The sequence below is a fragment of the Talaromyces stipitatus genome, genomic scaffold (genome assembly GCF_000003125.1).
Source record: "Talaromyces stipitatus ATCC 10500 scf_1105507295511 genomic scaffold, whole genome shotgun sequence".
Classification (NCBI taxonomy): Eukaryota; Fungi; Ascomycota; class Eurotiomycetes; order Eurotiales; family Trichocomaceae; genus Talaromyces; species Talaromyces stipitatus.
Genome location: NW_002990119.1, coordinates 524231 through 550786, shown reverse-complemented (window position 1 = coordinate 550786; position 26556 = coordinate 524231). Strand labels below are relative to the sequence as shown.

At 46.4% G+C, this 26556-nt stretch overlaps 9 protein-coding genes across 9 annotated transcripts, besides 2 other annotated features; 2 read left to right on the top strand and 7 right to left on the bottom strand.

The window, feature by feature from the left end:
- Window positions 1–599: 599 nt before the first annotated feature.
- Window positions 600–3026, bottom strand: TSTA_099120 (DNA repair protein Pso2/Snm1, putative; the record flags this gene model as incomplete). The annotated part of the gene is made up of 2 exons (XM_002485850.1): window positions 600–2174; window positions 2223–3026. 2 exons carry the CDS (start codon window positions 3024–3026, stop codon window positions 600–602), a joined length of 2379 nt encoding a protein of 792 aa, XP_002485895.1.
- A 488-nt stretch (window positions 3027–3514) lies between these two features.
- Window positions 3515–4383, bottom strand: TSTA_099110 (short-chain dehydrogenases/reductase, putative; the record flags this gene model as incomplete). Its single annotated transcript, XM_002485849.1, has 3 exons — window positions 4099–4383; window positions 3953–4042; window positions 3515–3885 (listed from the first exon to the last, which is right to left on the bottom strand). Exons 1-3 carry the CDS (start codon window positions 4352–4354, stop codon window positions 3515–3517), a joined length of 717 nt encoding a protein of 238 aa, XP_002485894.1. The 5' UTR covers window positions 4355–4383.
- An 85-nt stretch (window positions 4384–4468) lies between these two features.
- TSTA_099100 (uncharacterized protein) lies at window positions 4469–7078 on the top strand (the record flags this gene model as incomplete). Its single annotated transcript, XM_002485848.1, has 4 exons — window positions 4469–4698; window positions 4742–4766; window positions 4887–6337; window positions 6391–7078. 4 exons carry the CDS (start codon window positions 4469–4471, stop codon window positions 7076–7078), a joined length of 2394 nt encoding a protein of 797 aa, XP_002485893.1.
- Window positions 7079–7372: 294 nt separating this feature from the next.
- On the bottom strand, window positions 7373–8552 carry TSTA_099090 (endo alpha-1,4 polygalactosaminidase, putative; the record flags this gene model as incomplete). Its single annotated transcript, XM_002485847.1, has 2 exons — window positions 7373–8419; window positions 8468–8552. The coding sequence occupies 2 exons, from the start codon at window positions 8550–8552 to the stop codon at window positions 7422–7424; spliced, it is 1083 nt and encodes a 360-aa protein (XP_002485892.1). The 3' UTR covers window positions 7373–7421.
- A 47-nt stretch (window positions 8553–8599) lies between these two features.
- Window positions 8600–8627: a microsatellite.
- Window positions 8628–8849: 222 nt separating this feature from the next.
- On the bottom strand, window positions 8850–13457 carry TSTA_099080 (uncharacterized protein). Its single transcript, XM_002485846.1, has 5 exons — window positions 10282–13457; window positions 10115–10175; window positions 9687–9986; window positions 9367–9617; window positions 8850–9295 (listed from the first exon to the last, which is right to left on the bottom strand). The coding sequence occupies exons 1-3, from the start codon at window positions 13250–13252 to the stop codon at window positions 9836–9838; spliced, it is 3183 nt and encodes a 1060-aa protein (XP_002485891.1). The 5' UTR covers window positions 13253–13457; the 3' UTR covers window positions 8850–9295; window positions 9367–9617; window positions 9687–9835.
- Window positions 10288–10307: a microsatellite.
- A 1627-nt stretch (window positions 13458–15084) lies between the features above and the next one.
- Window positions 15085–16240, bottom strand: TSTA_099070 (protein kinase, putative; the record flags this gene model as incomplete). Its single annotated transcript, XM_002485845.1, has 5 exons — window positions 15085–15365; window positions 15479–15858; window positions 15888–16000; window positions 16029–16156; window positions 16192–16240. The coding sequence occupies 5 exons, from the start codon at window positions 16238–16240 to the stop codon at window positions 15085–15087; spliced, it is 951 nt and encodes a 316-aa protein (XP_002485890.1).
- A 1391-nt stretch (window positions 16241–17631) lies between these two features.
- Window positions 17632–19053, bottom strand: TSTA_099060 (zinc-binding oxidoreductase ToxD, putative). The gene is made up of 2 exons (XM_002485844.1): window positions 18279–19053; window positions 17632–18225 (listed from the first exon to the last, which is right to left on the bottom strand). The coding sequence occupies exons 1-2, from the start codon at window positions 18794–18796 to the stop codon at window positions 17700–17702; spliced, it is 1044 nt and encodes a 347-aa protein (XP_002485889.1). The 5' UTR covers window positions 18797–19053; the 3' UTR covers window positions 17632–17699.
- A 2314-nt stretch (window positions 19054–21367) lies between these two features.
- Window positions 21368–21954, bottom strand: TSTA_099050 (uncharacterized protein; the record flags this gene model as incomplete). The annotated part of the gene is made up of 2 exons (XM_002485843.1): window positions 21368–21739; window positions 21766–21954. 2 exons carry the CDS (start codon window positions 21952–21954, stop codon window positions 21368–21370), a joined length of 561 nt encoding a protein of 186 aa, XP_002485888.1.
- An 835-nt stretch (window positions 21955–22789) lies between these two features.
- On the top strand, window positions 22790–26415 carry TSTA_099040 (ankyrin repeat-containing protein, putative; the record flags this gene model as incomplete). Its single annotated transcript, XM_002485842.1, has 12 exons — window positions 22790–22916; window positions 22986–23201; window positions 23269–23708; window positions 23754–23931; window positions 24038–24302; window positions 24426–24753; window positions 24813–24922; window positions 24992–25023; window positions 25083–25217; window positions 25441–25677; window positions 25992–26111; window positions 26222–26415. 12 exons carry the CDS (start codon window positions 22790–22792, stop codon window positions 26413–26415), a joined length of 2382 nt encoding a protein of 793 aa, XP_002485887.1.
- Window positions 26416–26556: the final 141 nt, after the last annotated feature.

The window sequence follows — 26556 nt, the reverse complement described above, 5'->3', positions numbered from 1 at the left end:
TGTATAGAAGCTCTTCTTTGTCCCTCTCAGTATTGTATCCTCGTATATATATATACACTCCCAAACGCGCCAAACTCTCGGCTAACCAAGCAACTCCACCCGCAACTCGGTCCAAAGAGTCGGGAAATAATTTGCGTTACTCGAGAAACTCTCTGACAAAGTCAATAAAGGGATCTGTGGAAGTCTGGGGAAACATATCCGACTGTTGAGTCAGTGCGTTTCTGCAGCCCTGTATTGGTGCAGCCTATGATCTGCCGATTTTTATGCCCGAGGACGGCTATGCAGGCTCTACCTAATTGGTATGATGGAATAACCCTAGAAAGCCGCGATGCCGATAAGTGCGTACGTGGCTTCTCTAGAAATAGAATTCATCCCTTATAGAACTTATATCCCTTAAAGGCTGGGTTGTCTTGTTTAGAGAGACAGGTCAACCCCGCCTTTTGTGGCTTCGTCTCCGCACATTCCCGAGTTACATAATCTTCAGCAGTCTGTTCCACGATATGTAGTTAGTTACTCTGTACAGGTACAAAATCAAAATCAAAAATTTATACATGATGTCTAATCAAAAAGCCGTTTCTCATAGGTTATAGATAAGGAATCTACCAGGTCGGGCCCTCTACTTTGAACAACCCAGATTTCCTCTTCTCGGCTTCCCACCGCTCAATCCACGCCTTCATCTTCTCCCTGCTTTTTGCGCTCCCCACATTCACCGTAGGAATTATCCGTCCTATTCGAAGGGCACAGCAAAACATCGTCAATTCCCGAAATGAGCTATGCTCGCTATACGGGACTCCGAAACAGGATGATTCCTTCGTACTGCCTCGCTGCGGTACAAGATCAGAGACGCTGAAGGGCGTTTTCCAATTGCTGGAATATAGGACGTTGGCCACAGGAGGATTGTCCAGCAAACGGCCACCAGGAGGTCGGTAAGTCCATCCTGTTGGGCGGAAGCCGACGACGCGGGAGAAATGACCTTTGAAAGATTGCAGGTAATCGGATAAGGTTTCCGCGCGGATTTCGAATAAAATTTGCATGTGGATTTGGGCTTCGAGAGGGTTGTCGGTGAGAAGTGAAGAAAGTTCTGGGTCTTCGAGACATGCGCAGACTCGTTGTTTTTGAGGCGGTGCGTATATTTTGCATTTCAATGCGCGAGCAATACCGAGACATATTCGCTCTTTACCGATACTATACGTTCCAATAACGACTAAAAGTCGTCCGCGTGACGAATCGGATGTAAACGACGACGGTGTAAAATCCTTGCCCTTTGTCGTCGAGAGGAAATTGGCCATCGCATCCATTTTTCCACGTTTGTGAAACTCCAGTGCTTCATTTCGGTCACCCTGCTCATCGCTCAGCCGTACACACATATCTGCGCAAGCAGTGATAACATCTTCTTGATTCGGGAAGGCATATTTTGGGTTGAGGTACGTCGTATCCAAATAGCACACATCAATCCGCTGTTGGTGTGACTGACCTGATGCCACGTCGACAACGTCTGGCTTCAGTAGAGGATGCTGGACATGAGCTGGACAAGCTCGAAAGTCACCGCAATGCAACACCCGGTGTATACGGCCGGTATCCATGACTTTTTCAAATAAGAAAAGAGAACTGCCAGGGCAATGGTTGGCATATAACATAGTAACATAAACCCCTTTAGTGTTTGGGACTTCCGTCTTTTTCTCAAATTCGAGGTCAACGACATATTTTGGGTCGACCTTGAGCTGCTGCCGGACAAGGTTGCCTGTGACTTTACTACAGTATATAAGTCCATGACTCCATGAAGCAGTCAGACCACCATAATGATCGCTGTGGAAATGACTGAGAAAATATGCTTGACATCCCTCCACAGAGCCATAACGGAACGCATCCACCGTGATTGAGAACCCTGGTAAGATCTTGTAAAAAGGACACGTCCGTTCGTAAGCTTGTTTACCTCGTGATGCCACTTCATTGGCAGCAGCTGTAGCCCATGCGGAGTCTTCGGCATTGCCCGCCATGAGTTTCGCAAATGCCGACGTACTGCCTGTAGACTTTTCCGCGAATGGATTTTGTTGTGCAGGTCTAGCTATAGCCGCCTTTTCCTGTCGCGTTAGACCACTAGGTGTGCGTTCCTTTTTGGGGGATAATGGTTGCTGATTCGTATCCAAGCAAGCATTCACATGTAAAGATGCATCCTATATTATATCAGTTGGTTGACAGCCTAAACAAGCCATCAAACTCACCGCATGTGACTGCCCAGCCAAGCTGGCCTGACATATAGGACACGACGGTCCGTCGTCCATGGGATCGCCTTCCGATATCCCAAAAGCACTGGTCTCATCTTGCATCCATGCCTTTCCCAAAAACTCATCGCCCTCTATGTCATCTTCTATATCATCAAAGTCATCGGCCACCGCACTTGTCTCAAAGTTGCTAGTGGCTGCTCTTACCAGAGGAGGTGGTCGTTCGATAGACGATTCGGATGATTGCACATGGTTTGATTTGTCTGTATCTGTAAATGGTGTATATTCCTCTTCATCCTCGCTATCTGATTCGTCGATAAAAGGCCCTTTAACCACCAGAGAATTGACTTTTCGTCTTTTTACCGAGCTAAAACTTTCGTTAAAGCGTTTCGACTCTGTGTCCTCAGATTTGGGCTCTGCTGCAGGTATACTTGATGCCTCCGGTACATCAGTCGGGGAACTGGTTTTCTTTGTCCGTGTGTCATCTCTAATATCGACCAACTTCTTCCACGATCGATTCATATCTTCCACAAACAATCCTTCACCAGCAGAATCCCCTTTTACCAAAGCACTTTTCCTTCCATTGCCGGCCACATCGAATCTTGAAATAGTAACCCCAAACTGAGTTAATCGAGGCTGCTTCAGCTGCGATTGCGGGGGTCCATCAGCCTTCTTGAAGAAGTTCAATATACTCGTATTCCCATTCTTCTTCACAGCAGAAGATCCTCTTTTTGGTGTCTGGAACGACGGAGTTCTCTTCGAAGCCGGTGTTGTAGTCGATTTTTTCACAGCTGTTCCAGCCATTTGCGTAGGCACCGAAGATGATTCGAGTCTCTTCGTACGAGATTTTTGACCAGGAGGAGTTGGCGGGCGGCCGGTCGACGGAAGAACGTAGTCAGTTGAGGGGATATCTCTATTTTCTCGCGGATTTCGGAACATGTCAATGCATGATGAGCTTGGATGAAATCGATCGAGAAGAGAGAAGCGGAGTGTGGCGACACGCGGAAGATGTACGCGAACTGGCATCGCGAGATCACGTGATCATACGGTTACGATTTCCTGAACAGGTAATAACTGATGAAACCGGGAAATATCAGAATTCAAGCGATTTCATGCTCCAGGACCTAGTTTCCAACTTGTAACATGTTACATACAAAGAAGACTGCAGTTTTGAATCATTCTTGCCCACAACATCGTGATCCCTACGGTACTGAGGTATCTCCCCAGCTGTGGTTTACATGGCCAGAATCAACGAAGATAATAAACAGTTCATTGCACTTCGTCAAAGTATATTAATGATCTATCTTCTTCTTGTACTTCAAATCCTTCAGATCATTTTTTGTGGCAACAGTTATCCGAGAGCTCTTAATGTCAGGCCGAGAGAGGAGCTCGTTATATACATTAGCGAAATCAGATGTCTTCATTGCACCTGTCTTCTCAGCCACTGAATCAACCTCGACGCGAGTTGCCAGGTATACTTCGTTAAAACGAACATTGGTGTTCTCGTTGTCACGACACGCTACGTTGGCCATGGAGTACAGGGGACCTTGGGTGATGGCCGGAGCTGCGCGAGCACCAATGTCACCCTGAGATCCGGTGCAGAGGGTGAACGAAGTCGAACTGCTCTGCTCGAGCAGATATGGGATTGTTGCACTGTATGCGACTATAAAGTATTTTGATTTAGCTTTGTGCAATCCTGCCTGCCATGCTGTGAGGAGAGGACGACTCACGAAAGTTCGATTCGAAGTTGATGCTCATGAATTTGCGCAATTCGGAGGTGCTGAGATCCCGTAATGGGGTTACACCGTATGCCCCGCCAGCTAAAATAAACACAGAAATGTTACCAGATGTACATACAAGGGATCGAGACTCTTACCAGCCGCGTAGACGTGTTGGAAAGTTGGTAGCTTCCCAGCCCGGACTTGCTCAACAACGCCCTGAACTCCCTCCTCCGCCATGATGTCGGCCTCGACGATCGTAATGCCGTCTTTGGATCTTACATGCTGGAATAACTTGTCGGCAGATACCTGGTTTCGCACAATTGCAAGTACATTGCGTTTGGCTCGCAGGGCTCCAAGGATGGCAGCTACGCCAATGTTGCCTGTTGCTCCGACTACTAAGACGGTTTCCATTTTGTTTTGCTTTCTCCTTTCTTTAATAGAGTCGAATGACATGGCCTATAAAACTGTGACCAACCTCTTATATATCCACAAGTTTAATGCTTGATTAGGGTTAGTTGGTCTCGGATGCGTTCCGTCCTCGGGGCAACATCAACGGAGCACTCCGTTGGGATTTCATTGGCGCCGGGGCAATATCTCGCCGGGCTGCATCTGGGTTCTTCCTCTTATTTCTCAAATACTCTCTTAGCATCCAAGATTGTGCCAACATACGGAAGGCAGCATGGAAATGTCAAAGCCCAAGAGGCAGAAGGTTGCTACTGCATGCGACCCTTGTCGGAGCCGGAAGGTTTGCATCAGTATCCCCGACAGATTTGTAAGACTAGCTAACAACCCACACAGGTCAAATGTGATGGATATCAACCAGGTATAGCGCTATGAACAAGGATACCAGTCACGCTACCTCACAAATTGTCATATGTGATCCGCACTTCAGTTGGGTGGACATGCTAAGCAAGGTTTCTCTATAATATGCGGCCCATGCGAGAAAAGACCCAGAAGTGAAACTGTCTGCACGTGGGCTTCGGACTCTTCTCGCGTTCCTTATGCTTCTCCTGGGTACATTAGACAGCTGGAGGATAGGATTAGGTTCCTTGAAGGGTTTAATGGTCAAATTCAGGACAGTAACAACCGGAGTATCGGTAGTGCTTCAGAACAGTCAATCCCACGAACACCGGTTAGACCTGTTACTGCTCTCTCAACCTTACCCGAGCCTCTTATGTGGGAGACGTCTGTTCCGTGGGCGGAATCCACAGGTACAGACTTACGACTATCAACTCCAGCCACTCTCATTGTCCCACCGTTAACTCAATCGCTTCCTGAGGCCCTGGAGAGCACGGATTCGGCATTCATCCCATATCGCCATTCTTCCAATAACACAGTGATAGGTGCCGGTCACAGGCAGGACCCCGTCGCCGGTTCCTACTCTGAAAATTTCATACGAGGACTGGAGAAAGCAATCACAGAAAAGCTCGGTGAGGCATCGAGTGTTCGAGATCCCGGCCATATTTCACGGCAAAAGGTACGGCAAAAGGATTTCGGCCACCCCCTACCTGCTCGACAACAAGCGGACATCCTGCTTAGCTCCTACTGGAACCACGTGCATGTTCTGTATCCCATTCTAGACAAACCACACATTGAAGAAGACTACGGTAAGATCTGTAACCAGGAAAACTCCATTACCGACAAAAAGTCGTTCTTATGTCTTCTTAACTCTATATTTGCCATCAGCAGCCGGCACATCAAATTGGCAGGCCCAGACCATGAGCACTTGGCTGCCACCTTTTGCTTACGGGCACGAGAATTACTGGACATCGAATCATGCTCTATCCGTTCAGTCCAGTCATACCTGCTTTTAGCACTGTATTACCAGAGCATTTTTGTTCCTCGTACGTGCTTGATGTTCGCTGGACTTGCATTACGTACAGCGCAGGTTCTCGAGCTCCACCTCATCGAGAAAAGCGAACGGGAGTCCGTAAGTCGAACGAAAAACCTGCTTCGCAAAGTCTGGCATGGTTGCGTGCTTGTGGATAGAGAAGTTTCCATGATGTACGATCGAGCATGTATGATTGATCAAAGGACAGCAGCCGCTATTCCTCTCCCCTTATTTGACGAAGAAGAAACTCAACTGTTGCATCCTCGATCGCACACTACTCAGGTGCAGCAAACTCGTGCAGCTGAATTTTACTCGGTCTCTCTAAGATTACTTGATATCTTACATGACATTCTCTTCCATACGCACTCGAGCAAATCTCAAAGATGCTATGATTCTCTCGAACACTTTCCATCTTTTGAAGCAAACAGTTCCGTCCTCGAGCTCGAAGCGAGGCTTGCGAATTGGGAAAATAAGATTCCTCGTTATTATAAGGTTGGATTTCACTCTCCAGATAATGACATGAATGGCCTGCTCCTCCGTCGAGCAGTAATCCTTCGTCAAAGGTGCGTCTGTAGATACTCTACTATGGTTGATGCCTAACTAACAAAAGTTTAAGACATCTTTACGTACATTTATTGTTGTTAAGACCTATGCTCCAATGCATCATTACCTCCGAACTTCGAAACAACGGAGTATCCGTTCCTGCTGGAAGCTTGCTCTCTCACAGGGTCTCCTTGCAATGTGCAATTGTATGCGTAAAGGTAGCTCAAGAAGCTATTGATATCATACACGTCAACGAAGGTACAAGTTCCAATGAAACGAGAGATCTCTCTGCATGGTGGTACAATGCGGAATTCTTGTATACATCTGCGACAGTTCTCATTGCAGCCAGCCTTAGCCCTTCCGTGGTGGCTGAAATACCAGAAGATTCAATCTACGGCAGCTTTCATAAGGCCATTGCAGTTCTCCGACAGTACACGACCTTTGACTCCTCGATCCTTAGGCTGACAACTGCATTACAAATTTTGACTTCAATCATACCCAAGAATTACTCTCAATTAAGGCAGGCCTCGCAACGAACCCAAGAACCTACATCTCATAATGCTTATAACGCCGCTACGTTTCAGTACTGGTGTCCAGTAGGATCGAACCATCGCCAGAAATCTCCTCAAAGTGATCTTGAGAGGCACATGAACTCTGGGAATAGTAGCGAAGATTTGTCTTCTCAGTCACTCTCAAATCTGGAGCTCTTTTTTGATTTGGATGACTTTACATGGCTTACAAAAGTCCCTTTTTATACTTGACCAATCTCGATATTCAAGTGATCCATGGATATGTTCAGGAGAACACCTACGGTATATTGAACTAGTGATTTTTTGGATTCAGAAAGAAGAATCACGGAAACTACAACCTTTAAATATTGAAAGCGCTTGCTTCTCTGTTTATAGCTCGGAGTCAGGTTACATCTATTCCATGATAGTCGGCCCGGGGATTGCATCCATGGATCAATCATCTCCAAATTGCAAATCCAGGTGGGTTTCGCCAATACCTTACTTATTCTAAAAAGGATTTTCAACTAAGTTTTTACTTTATTACAGCAACAGTTGCTTCCATTTCTATACCCAAGCTACCTAGGTGATCGTCAAATCAGCAGAACTGAACCCAATTATCCAAATCCATATTCTTAATCACAGTCGAAAACTTCTCCGACCCTTCAAAAACACACGCCTTCTTCTTCTGCGCATCCGTAACATCTTTGTCATTATTGACATCCTCCCCCTTGGGATACTCAATATGAAAAACCGGCTTGTTCGCATCCGTAAAAGGGGTGTACTTATCACACTCCCCGTATTGAACGCACTGCTCATTAACAGACCACTGCATGTTGTCCAGCACACTCTCAATAATATCGCCCGCATTCTTAAGTCCAATCGCCATGTTCCGTGAATGAGCCTCTTTGGCCAGAAAATTGACATAGCCAATTGACTGCTCTTGTGTCAGATCAAGCGCATTTTCCTTGTTCGAGTACCCGTCCACATTATCGGGATCAACGCCATCGCAACCCTTTTGACTGGCCATATTTAATCGTGCGGTCATAATCTTTCTGACGCTATCCGAGCTGATATTGAGCCATTTCTCGCCGGCCCAACCGTCTAAATCACCACCCAGATCGGCCGAGTTGAATTGATCAGCGTCCGGGCGCCAGTTCTCCCAACTTCCAGCTGAAAAGTAGCAAATCACTTTCCGGCCGGCGGCTTGCAGGGATGAGATCTGGTCGGCGTCTGTGTCGAAGAGGTCGATGTCGTAGACTTGGACGTCGACAGAGGTATCGTTTAGTTTGTAGAGGAGCTCAATTTGCCAGGTTGTGCCGGCAGTGGGTTGCCAGTATGTATTGCTGTTTATTGTGGTAGCATTACATGCAGAATCAGAAGATGCACCTGATGTTGGTGAAGCGAGAACAGCGATAGAGGCTATCACCGTGGTTATGATGGCTGACCAGGACCCTTGTCCTGTAGATGCGATTTTAACCATGTCACTCATCATTGTAGTCGTTCTTGGATTGTCTGGATCAGGAATCGACGTTTTCGGATATGCAGCTTTGAGATTATGAAGAAAATCTTCAGTCTCGAATACAGCAGCGAAATCTATTTCATTTTATACTTACCCTAGTACGAAAACATCCACCCACTCACAGCCCGTTAATCCAAACACTGTTGGCCAAGCCACCATAATTCGAGGCTGAAACTTTTCTAGGTCCAAAATAAGCAGCGGATCCATCACGGTCCTTAAACGTCAGCTCATCTAATTAGACCTTTGAAGAATGAGTTGGTTGGTTGGTTGGTTGGCTGGTTGTTTATTCGGGATCCGGAAGGATATGAGATGATCGCCGCAGCTTCCAAGCCTCCTAAGCCACAGGTTGAAACGTACCCTATGTCGTAGGGTAGCACTTCCATAGATGTTTCTGGTTACACTTCATCCGGACCTTGTACATGTGATGATTGACGATTGTCTGGCAGGTTGTATGAGGGGCATTCCTTAAAAGGCTCCTACATTGACATGGACTAGAACCATAACGGGGATGAAACTTGTAGTTGTTATACAATTAACTGTATAAAAGGACTCGCAAATGACCTGACATTATCACTGTCAATTGAGTCTATTCCAACATAAGTTGCTCCGGGACTCCCACTAAACATGATCGCAACCGCAATAACAACTGCGCCATCATATGCTTTCCGCCGGATATAAAATTTTAGACACACAAGTCTCTTCATTCCTCATTCCAGGCCAGGTAACCGGAATATTCAACCTTTAATCTCTCCATCATACACAGCGTCCGAAGTATCATAACATTTCGCGCAATGGCGCTATGTAACATAAGTCCCAGGTGTCGTAGAAACCTCATTTATTATTCGGGTCTCTTTGCGAGTTCGACCGTGTCGTAACATATTCCCCTTCTATCGTAATGGTCCGTACGTCGTAATCCCTTCATCGAGCCTTACTAGCCTGATTCGCAGCCTCTATATCCCAAACATAAATCGGTCAGCACTCCCCAGACTAAAAGCGGATATAGAAGTAGGGAGAAACAAACCTCTCCTTGTCGCATCCTCCAACAACCCTCTATCAACCTCCGCCTGCGGCAAAACCACGTATCGCACCACGCTCCCTCGAATAAACATATTCTTCACCGACGACAGATGCGGATATTTATCCAAATCCAGCACATCGACGTCATCCAGCTTGATGTTGAGGTATTGATCGACTGATTTCAAGGTGCCGCGGATGCGAATGTCGTTTTTGAGTTCGACAGTTACGATGTGGTTTGTGAGGGTTTTGAAGAAGCTTTCTCATATATATTTGATTAGATCGCTTGCATGAAACTTCTGAATTCTTGGTTTTGGGGCACCGTACCTGAAGAACAACATCGTGACTTGTGCTGTGTATGAATTAAATAATGTGGTTTGGGCGGGGAAAGTAGTTGAACAACTGAAAATGCGATTATGTCTGCGATGATTGCATCTCTTGGCGTTTAAGTGAATTCGGTAATTTGGGAAGAGCCCTTACAGCACGATACCACTGGCAATAATCGTTATGCTCAATAATCGCTGAAGTTGTTTCGTTTCGCTAGGTTGAAGTGGTCGAAAGCGGGCAGCAGAAAGGGTAGCTCTGGTTTGTTCTGGAGTCACGTGACCTGCATACAATTTCAGGAAACTATGAGTTTTAGTCATACATACTTTTTTACTATGAATATCATAGCTTGGAGATAGGTGGAATATAAAATGTCAACCAACGGTTGAGGTCTTGATATTAATTTTGTGGGAGGTGTGATATTAACATACAGATACATATACTCCGTAAATCCGGCACATAGGATAATAATCTTCAAGTTGGGCAAAAAGACTTGGAACACCAAGGGGTATATTAGATCAGAAAAGAACGCAAAAAAGAGCATTGACATAGGAAAATAACAGAATAGCCTAGAAGCTGCTCCCCTCATTCGAACTACCCCTATTCATCATCATCATCATCATCGTTGACCTCCTAGTAGGCTTCATAGCCCATCCAGACAAACAAGTCCAGCCAGCATTAAGTTTCCTCCCTTCATCAAACACGCCCCCAATATCTTTGAGTAAATCATTCTCTTCCCGTCCCATTTCCATTTGTATCTTCAACAACCATTGCTCCCACATCCATCCACCGAGCAAACCGGTCATGCTAGCGACGTCAGCTGTACTTCCGACAGGCCCCTGGATGGCTTCGCAGTCGATCTGACTTTTCACTCGGGGGTTAGGAGTCTCGCGCATTGGTTCAGGTTTGATGGGTTCAATGCCCATAGGTAAAAACAGCCAGGCACGTTTGATATCGGCGAAATTGGAGCGTTGCAATCGACTCAAGAATCCGCGCGTGGGTGAGGGATCATAGCCACGGGTTTTGAGATTGAAGGTGAATTCGACGGATGCTGCGGTTCCTAAAGGTCCGGCACGCGCGATTGAGGAGTCCATGGTGAAGAATTCCAGATAGCCACCTGGTTTGAGACAGCGGTAACATTCCTTGAGGCACAGATCATATTCATCGAGTTCTTCCCCAGCGGGACGCTCGGTTTTGAGAAGAGCGTGCAATGACCGTGCAGAGATAACGTCGAATTGATTGTTGCGGAAGGGTAGTTTCCATAAACATGGCACCGAGACGCGACGATGGTTGGCGGGACCCTTGATGTGGCTGTTTACTTCTTGGTTCTTGCCAACAACTGTATACACCTTGACATCGGGGTAGTCGTGCGCGAGTTGCCACGCCCATCCACATGTAGCTTGACCACCGAGGTCGAGAACCCTCAATCGACGCTTTGGGGCAATAGTACCGAGTTGTGGATTGTCCATTTGTTTCAAAATTGTCGATAAACGTTTCGCAGCTGGTCGAGAAATGAGTCGACCACCGTTCAAAAATCGCGAGGCATCCACAGCCCACATGGACTGATACAGCTGTGAAAGAACCATCTGCTCTTTCTCCAGATTCGAGTACAGTGCTTGTTCGGCGAGAACTTCTGCAAGCACCGATTTCCGTGGTGCTTGCGAGAACGGTCCTTTGTAGCCAGGTCGTTCTGGTGCCTCTAACTCGAACTTGCCTAGCAATGCAGCACGATGTTTCTGTGGGAATCCAAGTCGGACAGATTGCACAGCGTCGAAACGAATATCGCTATGCAAGAAAACATCTCGTCGACGGGATTGTTGTAGAACGAACTGGAATCCACGCCAGTAGATGGAATCTTTGCTCATGTCTTCTGGTGGTGGTGGAAGAGGAGACATTGTTAGTTCTTGTACGTCTTCTGAGAACCGGACGGATTTGCGAGGGGGTGAGTGTCCAGATGACGAAACTGGGCGGTTCTCAACTTCGAGAGGCTCGGGTTTCTTGTTGGCCTCTACCACATTGACAGGATTTGTCTCGCTGAGAGCCGACAAATATGAATGTTGAGCTGCCAACCACACACTAGTTCGGTCAAGATTAGCAACGGCTTGACGTTTTAGTTCATCGTCATAAGCTTCGTCATATTCGTATGCTGGGACTCCTGAGCGGTCGAGTTCCTCCACATCTGCGACAACGGGGCTTGAACTATCATGTGAGTCGCTGCGTTTGTGCTGTGCAGAGGGAATTCTGATAGCCGTAATAGGAACAGCGGTAGGTTGATCTTCCGCGATATTCTGGTCCACCGCAACTTCAACGACCTGTTCCACAACCTCACCCTGATCCAGACCCCAGGGGAGATCATAAAATCTTGCAGCAACAGCAGTAGTTGGTGGATTGACTACACTCGGCAACGACCAAGTATACCTCGACTTGGGATCAAGTGACGAGAAGAAGCCCCCAGGAGATGGGATGCTGAGATTCGTAAAACTGTAACCAGACAGCTCAGAATCGGGTGTCGCGTCTGGAGGAGGGCTATTCCGTTGTTGACGGTTAGTCGGTGGTGTAGCGAGTTGCCACATTTCATCATTCTTTTCCGAAGTTTCAGACCAGGGGCCAGGCGTGGAATCAAGTGGGATGTGTTGAAGAGTCGCAATGGCAGCTGGGGGTAGGGTGATTCCATCAAGTTCAGGGCTTTCGGAGCGGGGCGAAACAGGATTATTATGTTGATCATCAGGCGAAAGTACTGCTGGCTCGTGACTCTCGAATCCGGCAGGTATAGCTGGGAAACTATCGAGGAGAGGATTCCAGTCATCGACGGATGTTTCGATTGCTCTCTCCTCGTCAGTTGTCAAGTCAGTACTGGATGCGCCTGCACTACTAGGCGCAGTGGGATCCTGTCGTACGCGAATGATTTCATTGTCCCAATCATGGTCACGCACTGGGCGTAAGTCTGGCGTGGCCGGAGAACTGATATTCGATATCTGATCTGAGGATAAGCTCCCATCCAACGAAGGAGGAGCATGTATTGCCGGTACATTCCCAGGCAGCATCGATAGCGCTGCTGGCGACACTGGGATTTTCGGTGGTGGAGTTGGAGGGACAGGAGAACTCTTATGAGGATTAACAAGCGATGGCCACAGGCTCGCTGTGGGGATCATAAGACTCGGGTATCGATTCCGACTGTTAGTTGAATATGTCGAACTTCTAATAGACATGGTTGCAAGACTGCTAGGTCGACTGTCGGTTAGCGAAGGACAGTTTCGCTCATCATCATCCGATGCATCGTAAAGATCATCAAATGGTCGTAATCCTTGCTGCCACTCCTCGTCCGAACATGAGGATGAACTCGAGGATAATGTGTCGACCGGAGTCGATATCCGCCTAGCTGTCTCTGGAGAAAATGACATTGCAATTTGAATCGAGTGTAAACTCTCCCTCGTCATCTCATGTCGCACACTCTGTTGTTCTCCGGGTGAGTTTTCATTGGCTTCCATTATGGTATTAAGTAAAGGCTTGCGGGCCAGCCGCAGAGGCGAGCTCAAAGTCGCAACCTGGCGATGGTGAGAGTCTGCCATGGTGTGAGTGATGCCAGATCACCTTTCCGCCCCAAATTAAATATGATATAAGTCGATAAAATGAGCTTTGTCCTGATCCCAACGACAGTATTATATCCAACTGGACGGGTATCTCAAAATAACATAGTGTGTCCGATCAACGGACTCGAAAATGACTTCTTTGACCAGCAAAGAAACAACGGCAGGATATTATTAGTAGATAGATAGAGGGAAAAAGAGACCAGGACAAAGATGTCGAAGAGAACAGAAAAAAAAAGCTCAAAAAAGCACAGACGGTTGAAGAATCCGACGTCGAGCAGAGAGCAACATGCCACCATATTATAAGCGGCTATATAAAAAGTAACACCGGGGAAGATGATCTCACCAACCCCACGTGAATTGACACCAAGAGAAACTAATGCAGAGGTAAACACTCCTTGACTGACAATGGAGGAGGCCTGGTGGTCTCCATTGGCCCGTGCTGTTCGTCTTGCAGAGCAACTCGGCGCGAGTTTCTTCGATATTCTCGACGGTGACTGGATGGTCGAGGTGGTTCGGTGGTTGGGCATCCAATAGCCATCGTCAGCACACTGGAAATTGCAGGCGACTAGTGAATAGTCCTTGGTGATTTGTTGAACAACAGAAAGTTATGCACCTAAAGAGTTAGTGATGGGGGTTGCAGATTGGAGGAGCTGTAAGCGCCCATTCTATCTTTAGAATCAGCACAACGTGACTGGCCTGCATCTCCGTCTACTGATTGGCTGGCACCGGCTACTCTATAAACAAGGCGCTATTTTTTTTCTTCTTTTAGATGGTTTCTTCATGAGTTCGTCCAGATAATCTGAAATTAATAATCATGTTTATTCGATCAGGAAACTTGTGTTGAGACACGTCGCCAGTAATGGCCCAATATGGTTAGTGGAAGGTTAGGGCTAGGGTTAGGGCTTGTCTGTACAAGACCCATGAAAAGACAAGGAGAAGTCACTGAGAGGAAATGATACGTTGATACTGTAGCATTGGAGAGTTGTATTATTATACATGAATAATATCAATACGTCCAATATAATTGAGTAGCCTCAGCCGTTCCATTGTAGTGCCACTCCGAGCCATTAACCTTGATTCTAACCCAGGTACATTGCAGCCCTCGAGTTCCATGTTTACCTAGGTATTTGACATACGCTAGTCATTCTGTTCAAATAATATATACATATGTCATAGAAATATTCACTTCTTCCAAATATCCACGGACGCGAGCAATCAGCACCCCAGTGCTCTCTACGTACCTTAGGGTTCCTTGAACGTCGGTCAAAACAGAATGGAATCGATACTAGACGTAGTTACGAAATGAAGTAACTGGCAGCTAGAGCAAGAACGTATGTTCAAGAAGCTCTCTGGCTGTCTTGTGTTCCTCCGGAATCCATTTCAACATCAACCTAATGAATGATAAACACAACTCTTTCTCCTCGCCATTAAGCCGCTTTTCTAGAATTGCAAGTGAAAAAGAGGATACCGATGCCTCATGATGAGCAATCCAGCCACCTGCAACTTATGTCATTCTCGGAGTCAAGTGTGTAATGGGAAGCTGGTACCAACCGCTCGAGTCAAAGCACTGCTCTGTCGTCTCACCACACCGCACGAATTCGATCGGCGGTGGTCCAATTAATGCTATCATAAGCGTCAGATGTCTAAAAGGATCATGGCCACCTCTGGAATCGGATATATCGCCAAACAGATGCTGGCCCTCAAGCAGGTCCCAAATCTATTCGATCATCAGCAAGACAGGGTAGAAACACGAGACTCTAAAGCACTTCACTCACAAGGCCTGCAAGATTCTATATATCAATAGCACTTCCCTAAGGTATTTCAAAAATGACCTCTGGTGCTCTGTATATATGTGGTTGGACGAAAGGTCCTGACTCCTGCTTTTTGCTAATCCTTGCGTCACCAAAGTCGCATATGACTAGGAGACCGTAGTTTCTACCTCCAATCGGCCTGCAGAACTTTTGACTGGTATAAATAATACGTGACTGGTGAATCAACTTCCGAGGGCTTGGGTTTTCGTATTCCGTAGCTGCAAAATTCGCCAGCATGGATCTATCCTCTAAGCTGGGCATCAAATTATCGGTCTTTAGATCTAGCGGCCATCAGTTCCAAATCCAACGTTCACAGAATGGAAGTCTCTACCAGTATGGATAACCTCAGCATCCGCGTGCAAGAAACCAAGCGCCAGCAGAAGTCACCCGACACTCATCTTCACCAGAGGTAGATCAAACGGCCTGGGATCCATTCTCATCATTTCGAGAAGTGTCATGTTCACCGGCTGCAGTACAAGACATCGATGTGTGCCTCCAGGACCCTGGTGGTCGAAGGAATCATACAGTTCGCGGATCAATGACCGACCAAAATGCGAAGAATCAACTTTTGCCAGGTGTTCATAGACTCTTGACTCGCGATCTGTCGCAGTGGGATAGCCTGGCAAAGATGTGGACACCTTCAATACCACGTAGTTATTTGATTTAGAACTCGTCAGAACTCCTTCAGAATCGACTGAACTGGGAGACTGGAGATCCCGGCAGAGCCAGCTCGTTGAAGATGCCCCATACCCAAGCTTTTTCGCAACTTCATACCTGGCGTGATACACATCGCTAATTTTTACCGAATAATAGTGCGTTGCGTTGTAACGTGGTAGGTTTCTTCCTCAATTGGAGCTTCCGTAGGGATGATATGTGCAACTGTAGAGTGTTCTTTCAACGACAAACACAGTCGCTTCTGCCGAATGTTATTCGTTGAAGCTCACAAAATATATTCTATTTGAATCCCACTCAACTTGCTCGGTTGTAGTTATGAAATGGAGCTGTGACTGAGCGAGGTATGGAGAAGAAGAGCTGATTGAGGGACAGGGAAAAACACGAGAATCCCAACTTACTATGATAATCAACGCCTCGTCAGCCTATAACTACCTTCTGTCAAAACAGGTTTTGTGAAGTTTTTCCATCGCCACTGGTCCATTTCGTTCAACCTATGCTTGAGCAAATTTTTCCAGCGCTCAATGTTTCTCTCGGTATGAAAATTTGCCATTTGATGATATGTTTTGCCAAAAAGATAGTTCATTGATTCCCGAGGTCGCAATATCAATTGATATATATCTGGGTGTTTGCAACGCTGGTGAGAGAACTTTTCGACCTCCAAGTTTCCAAGGTTACCCAGGTAGGTCTGAGTGTGATTCCAAACCTTAGAAGTTGTTATTGCTTTCCACCTGTTGCGGGTTGTAGTCCAGTGCAAAACATCAGTAGATATCTGGAGACTAGTTTACTCATAGTCTCGTTACAATGTCTCGCTACCTGCAGTCGTAACCACGGCATATTTATAGAAGCCCGGCCATGGAACAGAATCAGAAAATCATCATTCTACATTGCCAATTAACACTGCGACTTTTTATTATTTTGAGAACTACCTCCATGACCTTCAAGAGTCGTGGTTGTATGCACCTGACACGTCGAGCTGAGTTAGAGAAGATATCTTATTTTCGGATCATGCATGGTGCATGCACCGCATCCCCAAGCAGCACGACTCGATCGCTTTCGCTCCACCACCGTATCAAGCTCCGGGCCTCTAGAAATTTGTAATCTTTCGGGATGTTGGGTATGATCTAAGAATGCCCTCATCGTTTACGTTAAAGCCGGGGAAACGTACATAAACAGTAAGGCTAAGGTCAAAGCCTTGCGAACAACCTCAGTCAAAAGGAAACAACTTGAATAAAACAACCTGACTGGGGTCTTGAACTCATTAATATTCGAGGACTTTTTGGACACAATATCAGGGTTCGTCTTACCAGGGTGGCATCGGATTTAAGTACACAGTCAGCCAGGTACAAACATAGTGAGCAACATGGAAGTTAGAAGAGGGTGGCATGTCAGACTGCTGAGACTTCATTTTGAAAAGCACATCTTTCATGGCAACTGGTTTATTAATCGAACAAGGCGAATAATGCTCCCAACACGGAGGCTCGTATCATGATTGAGAGACACCGACGGATTCACATTTCCTGACCTTGGATCCAGTAAGCCAATATTTCGACAGGTTAAGCCATATGCACTATGCCTAGTCTCATACGATGTGCTAGACCCTTGTCCAGAGATCCGTAACCGAAAATCAACCACATCTCATGTCAGGCTGTCACCATGTCGGCCGGAGGAGAGCAGACGAACTTCCGTTAGGTATTATGTATCTAGACTTTGTCGGCGTTTAGTAATGACCGATTATTCAGTTATCGGGTTCGTATGGGCATGGTTGAGGATATTGGTATGGGGGATCTGGGCGTCCCCTTCTTGTCCCACCGGGTGCGGGATGCTACTTTTAAGAGTACAACCGATTTTGGATGTCGGTTTTGAATTCCATTGATTCTGAGGATAAAAGCAATTGCCAATTTGCTAATTTGCTAACAATACATGATTTATGTCCATTGATCTCATGGAGTCTCCTCAACGCGATATACCAACTTCTCTCCACTAACCTTACCATTCTTCAAATCCTCCAACCCTGCCAAGACACCCTTCAATCCATCAGCACCAACCTTGACACGATGCGCCTTCAGCTTACCCTCGGCCAACAACTTCTCAACCAACGCAATGAACTTCTTGGTATACTCAAAGTCCTCAGGAATAGCAGGGAATGGTTGAGCTCCAAATTTGAATTCCTCTCCAAACACGGTGTACATCAGCGTATTAACTGTTTCAACGTCCTCTCGTGGACTCTTCGCGGTCAAGATGTTACCGTATTTCGCGCCAGATTCTGAGGTGAGGGCATCCGCGCAGATTTTGGCAGAGTTTTCATCGGAAATGGTGTCCCATGCGTATTTGAGGTTGTCCTGTGTATATTCTCGGATTTTGGCACCGACGTTAGGCTCGTTATAGTCGAAAGTCTTATCAGCGCCGAGGCTCTTGACGTAGTCGAAGTTCCGCGGTGAACAGGTTGTGATCACGGCATATCCAGCTCTGCTGATTGTTAGAGGTTAAAATTCCTAACGATGATCGACGAATGAACTTACAATTTGGCAAACTGAATCCCGAGAGCACCAGTGGCAGTTGATCCGCCATATATAAGAACAGGGGTTTGATCCTTGACCGGATCACTCGGCCAATTCAACTTCAATGCCTTCTGGAACAAACCTTGCATAACGGTATTAATACCCAAGGTGAGACTTGCTGCATCCTCAAAGGACAGCGAGTCTGGAATCTTGATCTGAATATCACCCTTTGCGAGAATATGTTCGGCAAATGCACCATCTTCAGGTTGGACGAGATTTCCACCATGCGCAACACCGGCAAGTCGGTCACCCTTCTTCCATTGCTTGGTGACTTTTGATCCTACTTCTTCAACGACTCCTGCGAAATCGCAACCGAGAAGACCACCATCGGCGGCAAGACCGAAGGCTGCGTGTTTCCAGTCGGTTGGGTTAAGGGCAACAGCTACGGGTTTGACTAGGATGTAGTCATCGCGTAGCTTAGGGACAGCTCGGTCGGTGGCCAGAGTTGGTGTTTTGTTTTGAACGACAACGGCTTTCATGGTTGCTAACTAAAGTTTGAGATTTTGAAGTTATCCGGATGTTTTTAAATGTTTAACCAAGATGTTCAAGAAACAGGGTGGCTTTAAATATCAGTATACGCGGTTTGTTTTGGCACCCGTCAACAATAATAGAAGGCGATCCGTAATGCAAATGTGAATTATTGAGAGCGAGATTATAAATTAGGCGAGAGGTATTGACAGAGAAAGAAAAGTTGATGCTTAAAAATGGAAGAAGGGAGCATCCGCATCGACGCCGTGAAGTGAATTAGTAATTACGTAGCAGCATAAGTTATGAGTGTGGATACTCTCTATCCCACTTCTGACCTCATAAATACTCTTTCCATGCTGGGGCTATCTATGAATTGGGTTTGTCACCATAGAAGAGCCCGAAATCTTAGGTTAAAACTGGAACCAATTTGGTTTCATATCTCGGAACTCAAGAATCCAAGCATCCTCGGCAGGATTGTATTATGGCCCTGTTGACAGTTTGATGCTTCACACGAATCACACCGGACGAACCCCTCATCCAAGAATTCCTAGTAACCGTTTTCGATCTTCCTTCTCTGTGGATTGTCCAGCCCGTCGATAAGCGGCTCGCGTGGAGATACAGTAATGCCGTGCGAAGCCCGAAGCAAGTCAGTCATGCAAGCCTATATAGACCTCGTCCAATTAGGGCTATTACGAAGTGATCCACACTGTCCGGCATGCGGCCGCATGCCGGACGAGTGAGACCTACCCAAGTAAACTAAGACTCTGACGCGAAGATTCGCGAAACGAATTCTCCGCCTCGCTAAAATGAGCGGAGCGAGGAGCCTCCAAATCGGTAAAAGACTCCGTAGTGGATCCGTAGGTATGGTGATCATTGATCTTTATTGGTGTCGTTCGTGCCGCTTAGAGCTGCTTAGGCCTCCACCCTTCTGGCAACTTCGTGGTCGCATTGCAACTTTGACAAACTTCTCTATCTCGCCCCGGATCTTATGCTACAGCAAGGAAAAAGGTAGCCAACTCATATATCGTGCTTTTGTTCGATACGAAGGCTATATTCTGTCCATTACTCGTCCCCCGATAGCGCCACAATGGCTCAAGGTAGCCCGAGTGTATCAAAATCCAATTACCACTTTTCGGAGCAATATGATTCATTGCACATTCCGCACAGCAGGAGTCACTTCGCAACATGACCTGTCGATATTCAGCTTTCCTCATCTCAATGGCTGATTGGATCGTCAGCTAGCGGACGCTATGCTGACCGAAGGTTGATAAAATCACGATGCAAGAATGGGCGGGATGGTAGTTGGGATTCCTATACTCATCCGGCTCGCCCCATGTAGACCGCCGAGTAGTGCGGTGGTGTCCGAGTCGAGTTTTATTGGTGTCCTTGTATTGATGTTTTTGTATTGATATCATGATGGCAAGGGGGTACGGCGAATGTCTGTCAAATGCAGTCGATCATCTTGCGATAGATGAGTACTTCATCAAAAGGATGACCCCCTTCCTGTCTGTAATTGGGTAGATTGCATGAAGTGAGAGAGTTCGAAATAGTCTGGCTGGGAGGCCCAGTATTCTGTTCGTCTAGTGACTCGAGCTACAGCACACGGTGTATAATATCCCCCGGTCTCTCTTGCTTGGCCTGGGTAGGAAGTTCTCATGAATCTGGGACCGTCTCGGATGGCATATTTTTTCTCCCCTGCTTTGCGGTTGGTAGGGGTGCCTTTTCTGACGTGGAGTAGGCCTGGTCGAGACTAGCAGGGATTGGTGAACCCATTAAGAATACGCTCCATCCGTGGGCACTTAGTAGGAACAAAGATCCATAGCCCGAGGTTTCGGATTGATAGTTAGAAATACCATCTTTGTCAGAGAGTAAACTGGCAATTCCCATGACTGTGTTTGAGTAGTCCACTAATGCCCGAGCATCTTGCCCTGCGAAGATCTCGTTGAGCTGGAAACCGCGCGTCCACTAGTCAAAAGTCAATATCAAGTAGAGGTCTGCATATTTTTCCAATTCAATAACATGTGCAAAGAGCAATACCAGTAGTATCAGATTCTCGAATGTCTCGAGGAACAGAAATCGCCCAGGTGCCTTCTGTTCTTGAAAATGGTTGCCTGTAAAAGCCTCTCCCGCAGTCTGTTCTCAGCAAAGAACTCGATATACGAGGTGACTGCGGAAGGGTCAATATCTACGCCATGAAAGAGCATCTGTGCAGAGGCGAGAATGCGCCCCGCATCAAGCTGCATGGCCTCACCATGGTTCTTCGGCCCAAGGTTTTTCAGAGGAAACTCAAGCTCCACGTTCTGATCTATTCTGCGTGAAGCATTTATAGCATATCCTGCAATGAGGTTTACGGACTCTTTGCAGACTGGTTCACTATCGCACATTATGACATGTGAATTTAGCATCCTTCGTAAGTAGGTGAGTCCGTATCCCTTCAGGAAATGTCGCTCACGTATTCTGGAAAGGACCAAGGCGTCCCCTGGCTGAAGACCGCAGGATAGAAGGACAGACATTTCTTTATTGTGAAGACGGGTTCTTCGCTTGGAATCAAGCATTAATTTTTCGGTATCATCACTCGCAGACTAACTTATGTACTTGAGCATCGTCAGCGGTTCTGAAATGACCTGGATATTGTCAGACGCACTGTTGACTACCGACAATCCTAAAATGAAATGGACCCATATGACGAGCGTCATGCAGCCAGACTGATCCTGTATGGTAAATTTCCGATCCTCTGGGAGGCTCTGTGCGAGGTACAAAAAGTCCATTGCGCCAGTAATGACAGCCGCGCTCAAGTGGATATACGCCGGACGATACCGATAGCTGGGTATGAGCTTCCATAACTCATTTTCGGCTCTCTCGCGGTATGTGGACCATTGGAATGCAGCGCTCTGGCCACCACAAGCCATCGGCGTCTTCATAATGTCATCGAATCCAATGTAGGCTGTAGCCGGCTGTTGACTTGCTTTTTAAATTTAACCTCGATCTCTGGTGAGATATGACCTCTCCCAAAGATAGCTGCTAGGTCTTCCTCCACGACGGTATCGGATCCCGACGTTCGAAGCTCCCGTGCGAAGTTCAACAGCTGCGTGGTCCCGACCGTGACGAGTTCGGTCGGAATCAATCTCATGAGCTCGAAAGAGAGCTGTATACTAAGGTACCCAGGCATTATCACCTGGAGAAATTCCACTCGTAGCAAGTTTTCTTGACCATAACAGTAAGATTGCGATTCAATGGGATCAGGGTTGACACAAGAGATATTGAGGCAGGGTAACTAGCAATGGACGAAACGAGAACGCCAGCCTTGTTAGTATACAAAAGTAAGATTGGTGTTCTTAGCTGCTGGGGCAGTGAAAACTCCGATCCTCAGTACGTGAGTCTCGCATGTAGCTAGTTATGAAGAAGCTGTGGGAGCATTAATGGATCTTTGCTGTATGGAAATGCATGTCGACTTCATGGTATGTCACTTCTAACCTCCTTTCCCAAACCCCAACCGGCAGGCTGTCTATGGAAACCGGGACGTGGCTAGGTACCTAGGTGGTCTAAGGATACTGCTACCACAGAAATAGCAACATCCATCTTGTTCTCAAGGTTGATAATGGTCTGTAAAAACTCCGCAAATGTTATTTGACAAGTCACTGTTACACAACAATCTTGTGTGCCCAAAAGGTCTCTTGCATGAAAGACAAATTTATCATCAAGTTTTCCTGCCTCGAGTCTCAAATTCTGGAGCCATCCAATCGCTGTCTTCGCTGTCTTCAGATCCGAGCAAATTTTGACCTTGACCAACCACAGCAACTTTCAGACAGGGGTCTTCTGAGATCGTTGCTTTTTCTTTCTGGGTAACGGTTACATGGGGCTGAATTTCTTGAAAGCATTTAACAGATGACACATCCCCCCTTATACAGCGATGGGCAGATGTCAATTCAGACATAACTCCTTCTACTTCATTGAGATCTCCCGCTTCATCCTAACAATTCTATTGCGTACCAGAGCTATTCACCATGCCTGAACGACGGCAAAGGATCCCGGAGGAAAAATGGGAGAAACACAAAGGAGACATCGTTTCACACTTTCTGGAAACGGACTTAAAGCATGTGATCGAGCAGATGCGTCAAAGACACGGTTTTCGTGCGAGACACGACCATTTACTCTTCATTGACCTGGCTGCCTAAAGTGACTACTACTGACGACTCCCAGCAAGAATCAATATACCCGAGCGCTCAGAACCTGGGGTATTCACAAGTATAATAATACCCATATTTACAAATTTGTCGACAGACGCGTTCGAAGGCGACAAGCACAAGGGAAATCTAGCAATGTCATCCTTTATGGAAACCACATTGCTCAGGACAAACTCGAAAAAGGAAATAGCGAGAAATGTGACCTTTACTGATAGATGCTATTACACCGAAAGTTAGTAGCGCAGGATCTTGACAGCAGTGTTCTTGAGTTTTCCGAATGCTAACTTGAATCGCTCAAGATGCTTCAACTCCTCATGGCGTCTTAATATGTTCTCCTCCAGAAACCATGGTGTTTCCGCAAAATCGAGATCTCCGAATTGATAACCTCCCTTGGCTTTTATTCAATCAGGAAGTTCAGTCACAGACCATACTTTATCAAACTTTGTCCGGTCATACAACGTTCATGAGTGGAGGGTCTTCTGATGCTTTTGGCCGTCACACTCTCCTTCCGGCTCAAGACTTGATTCTTATGTCAATTTATCCAAGTACTTCAGGCTTCAACAACTGGACTTTTGATTGTAATAATATGTTTGATTCACTGCCAGGTATCGGCTCAGCCTGTGATTTCTTGCAGCCTCAAATCAATGAGTCTGTAGAAAAATACACTAACTTGGCTTCCACGCCTATCGACCATGAGCTCCAGTCAGCGTCCCTTTCAGCGTTAATGCAAAAAGACAGAGTAAAATCGCTTGGCATCAAGTCATTGGAATCATTTTATAAATAGTACTTAGTGGAAGAAAGTTCAGTGCAGTGCTCGACACCGTCAAGCCGAACCCCTGAAGGAAGCCTTATACCCTATCCGAATGTTTATCAACTTTTCAGCCTGTTCATATTCATGGCGACCAACAGTTTCCTGAGCACGGAAGGCGTTGGGAAAATATATGCGTTGACGATCTTAAATGGTTGCAATGGATTTTTACAGAAATTCTCAAATTGAAATCGACAACAGTCGATGTATCCGCCATCATATTGTTTGGAGCCACTGTAAACGCGGGTGCTCGTTTCCAGGAATGTCGCTGTCGACACACCATTTGACGGTTTACGGCATAGGAGGCGCTTTTGGACCGCGCTATCACTCGCTGTTGGACAACGAAATTATGCAAATAGTTAAAGTATTCTGTAATCTAGGGGTAACTCCTACAGTTCTCCGGGAGGATATCGCGCCACTCAACGGAGTTTGTGGGTCTCTATGGGCTTTCCAAAATATTGGAATACTCCGTTTGCTGCTCAATTATAATGCAGATCCAGATTGTCTAGTCTCGGATGACACATGGTGATTCCCTCTTATAAACGCAGCATATGAAGGCAGTTTGGAAGCAGTTTCTCAGTTCTTGACAGCAGGAGCATACGTCAACTTAAGTATTCCTGTTGAGCTTTAAGACGGTATGTTTTTTAGTAAAGCTACTGGCGACTTTGGGACGGTATTGCAAGCTGCCGCCGCGCGTCGCCATATACAGATAGCCAAAGCCTTAATTGAGGCGGGAGCGGATATTGATTTAGTGTCTAGAGTCTGCGTTGACAATCGATGTTATTTTATGAACAGAGGTTCTGGGTCTCTGGAAACTCCAATTCAACTTGCGGCAGAAGTCACGGATACTGAGATGGCACTGCTTCTGTTACAGAGTGGAGCATCGGTGAACTTCCGCTCAATGTCTACTGTTCTGGACACCGCGAGCAGATTGACAATGTTCTTTCGTGCTTTGAGAATGACAGCTGGTGGTCAGGTTCGCACTTTGAGAAGGATATTATCCGAACCTTGCTGTTCAAATTTCCAATTCAGTAGGCAACCCAAAACGAAAATATCCGTCTTGTTCATCAACTTCTCGTTTCAGGCGCAGCCGTGGATTCCAGGTATATCCACTATGACGATACACCTCATCAGATAGCAGCAAGGTTGGGTAATGTTGGGAATATCACCTCACATCACATATCACCTTTGCCAGCTATTTACATCCATACTAGATCATCTAGTATGCGCGCAGCTTTTTGGTCTAGTTGGTCAAAAGCCCAACAGGTAATGTGAGATTGGTATCTCTTTTACTGGATCATAAAGCTATTGTGCATGCTTCTCCCGCAAATGACAATGGGAGAACAGCAATACAAACGGCAGCAGAAAGTGGAAATATTGCAATTGTCCAAATGTTCCTCGATATGGATGCCGATGTCAATGCGTCTCCGGGCTGGAAAAGTAGGCGAATAGCACTTTAAGCCGCTCTAGGGAAAGGTCATACTGTTGCAGCAAGACGGCTGCTTCTTGCTGGTGTAGACATCAACTCTGAACCCGGATTTAGTAAAGGGGTTACTGCATTGCAAGCAGCAGTATTACATGGAGACATAGATATTATCAAAGCAATCTTAGGTTACGGGCAAATGCCAATGCTGTAGCGGGGGCCGAACTGCTTTGCACGGAGTAGTGAGGAAAAATAACATTTATTTGCTCAAGTTTCTCCTTCAAGCAGGAGATGACGTGAATGCATTTTCTTTGAGGTATCTGAACATGACAGCGTTGCCGTATGCAGTCAAGCAGAGTTGGTTGGAGGGCGTGCAACGTCTACTGAACTACTATTCAGATATTCCTACGCTCCCTCTATGTGAGACCGAAGCAGGGAGATGGGATACCTGCACCAGCAACGGTTACCTGATACGTCGTAGGCACCCTTAAAGCCAGGATAGATTCGCATTCTCGGCACTAGGATGGGCTATTTTTAATAGAGACCATGACATGATAGTTTTGTTACTCGACTCTGGTGCTAATCCAAATGATCCAATTATCAACGATCAAGATGGCCCTCCTACCGCCTTCCTCTATGTGTTATTTCGTCTTGATTCTTTTAAGAGCATTAAACTCTGTGTGAAAAGAGGTGCCGATATCAATTGGTGTTGGGGTCCTTAGCCAGCGCTTGACGTTGCGATTAATGCAATTGAATTGACCCGGATGTGGAAGTTGTGGAAATGATGATAGATTTGATCTCACGAAATGCAGGCAACCATTATGGCGAAGCGATTAGAAACTCATTGAAATGGGTAGATGGAATAGAGTACCCGCCAGATATTGACCTGCTTCGACTGCTACTCGACGCGGGTGCTGATGTAAATGCGAAGGAAATCGGTCATGGCAGAACACTGTTGTGGAAGTGTGTCATCCACGATTGCATTCAACTTGTTGAGTTCTTGCTACAAATGTTAATGCAGCGCGGGCGCCAATCAGTGGAGGGACAGCAATTGATGCAGCAGCTGAACACGGCCACCTGGATATGTTGCAACTGCTCTTGAATGCTTATGGTGACCGAGAAGGACTTGCGGTATGCAGTCAGACAGCATCTTTCGCTGAGAGAGAAGGGCATATCGCCATGGCCGTTTGGCTTAGGGCTTACGTGACTTCTTAAATCTACTTCGTTCAATTCAGGTACTGTATAGAGATATGATTTGCTCTTAGCTTTCTACTACGCAGGAAGTAAGATTACTATTATTTCCTAACCCTATTGTCGAAAAATTGTTTCTCAAAGTTCTCCATGTCCTAAATGCCT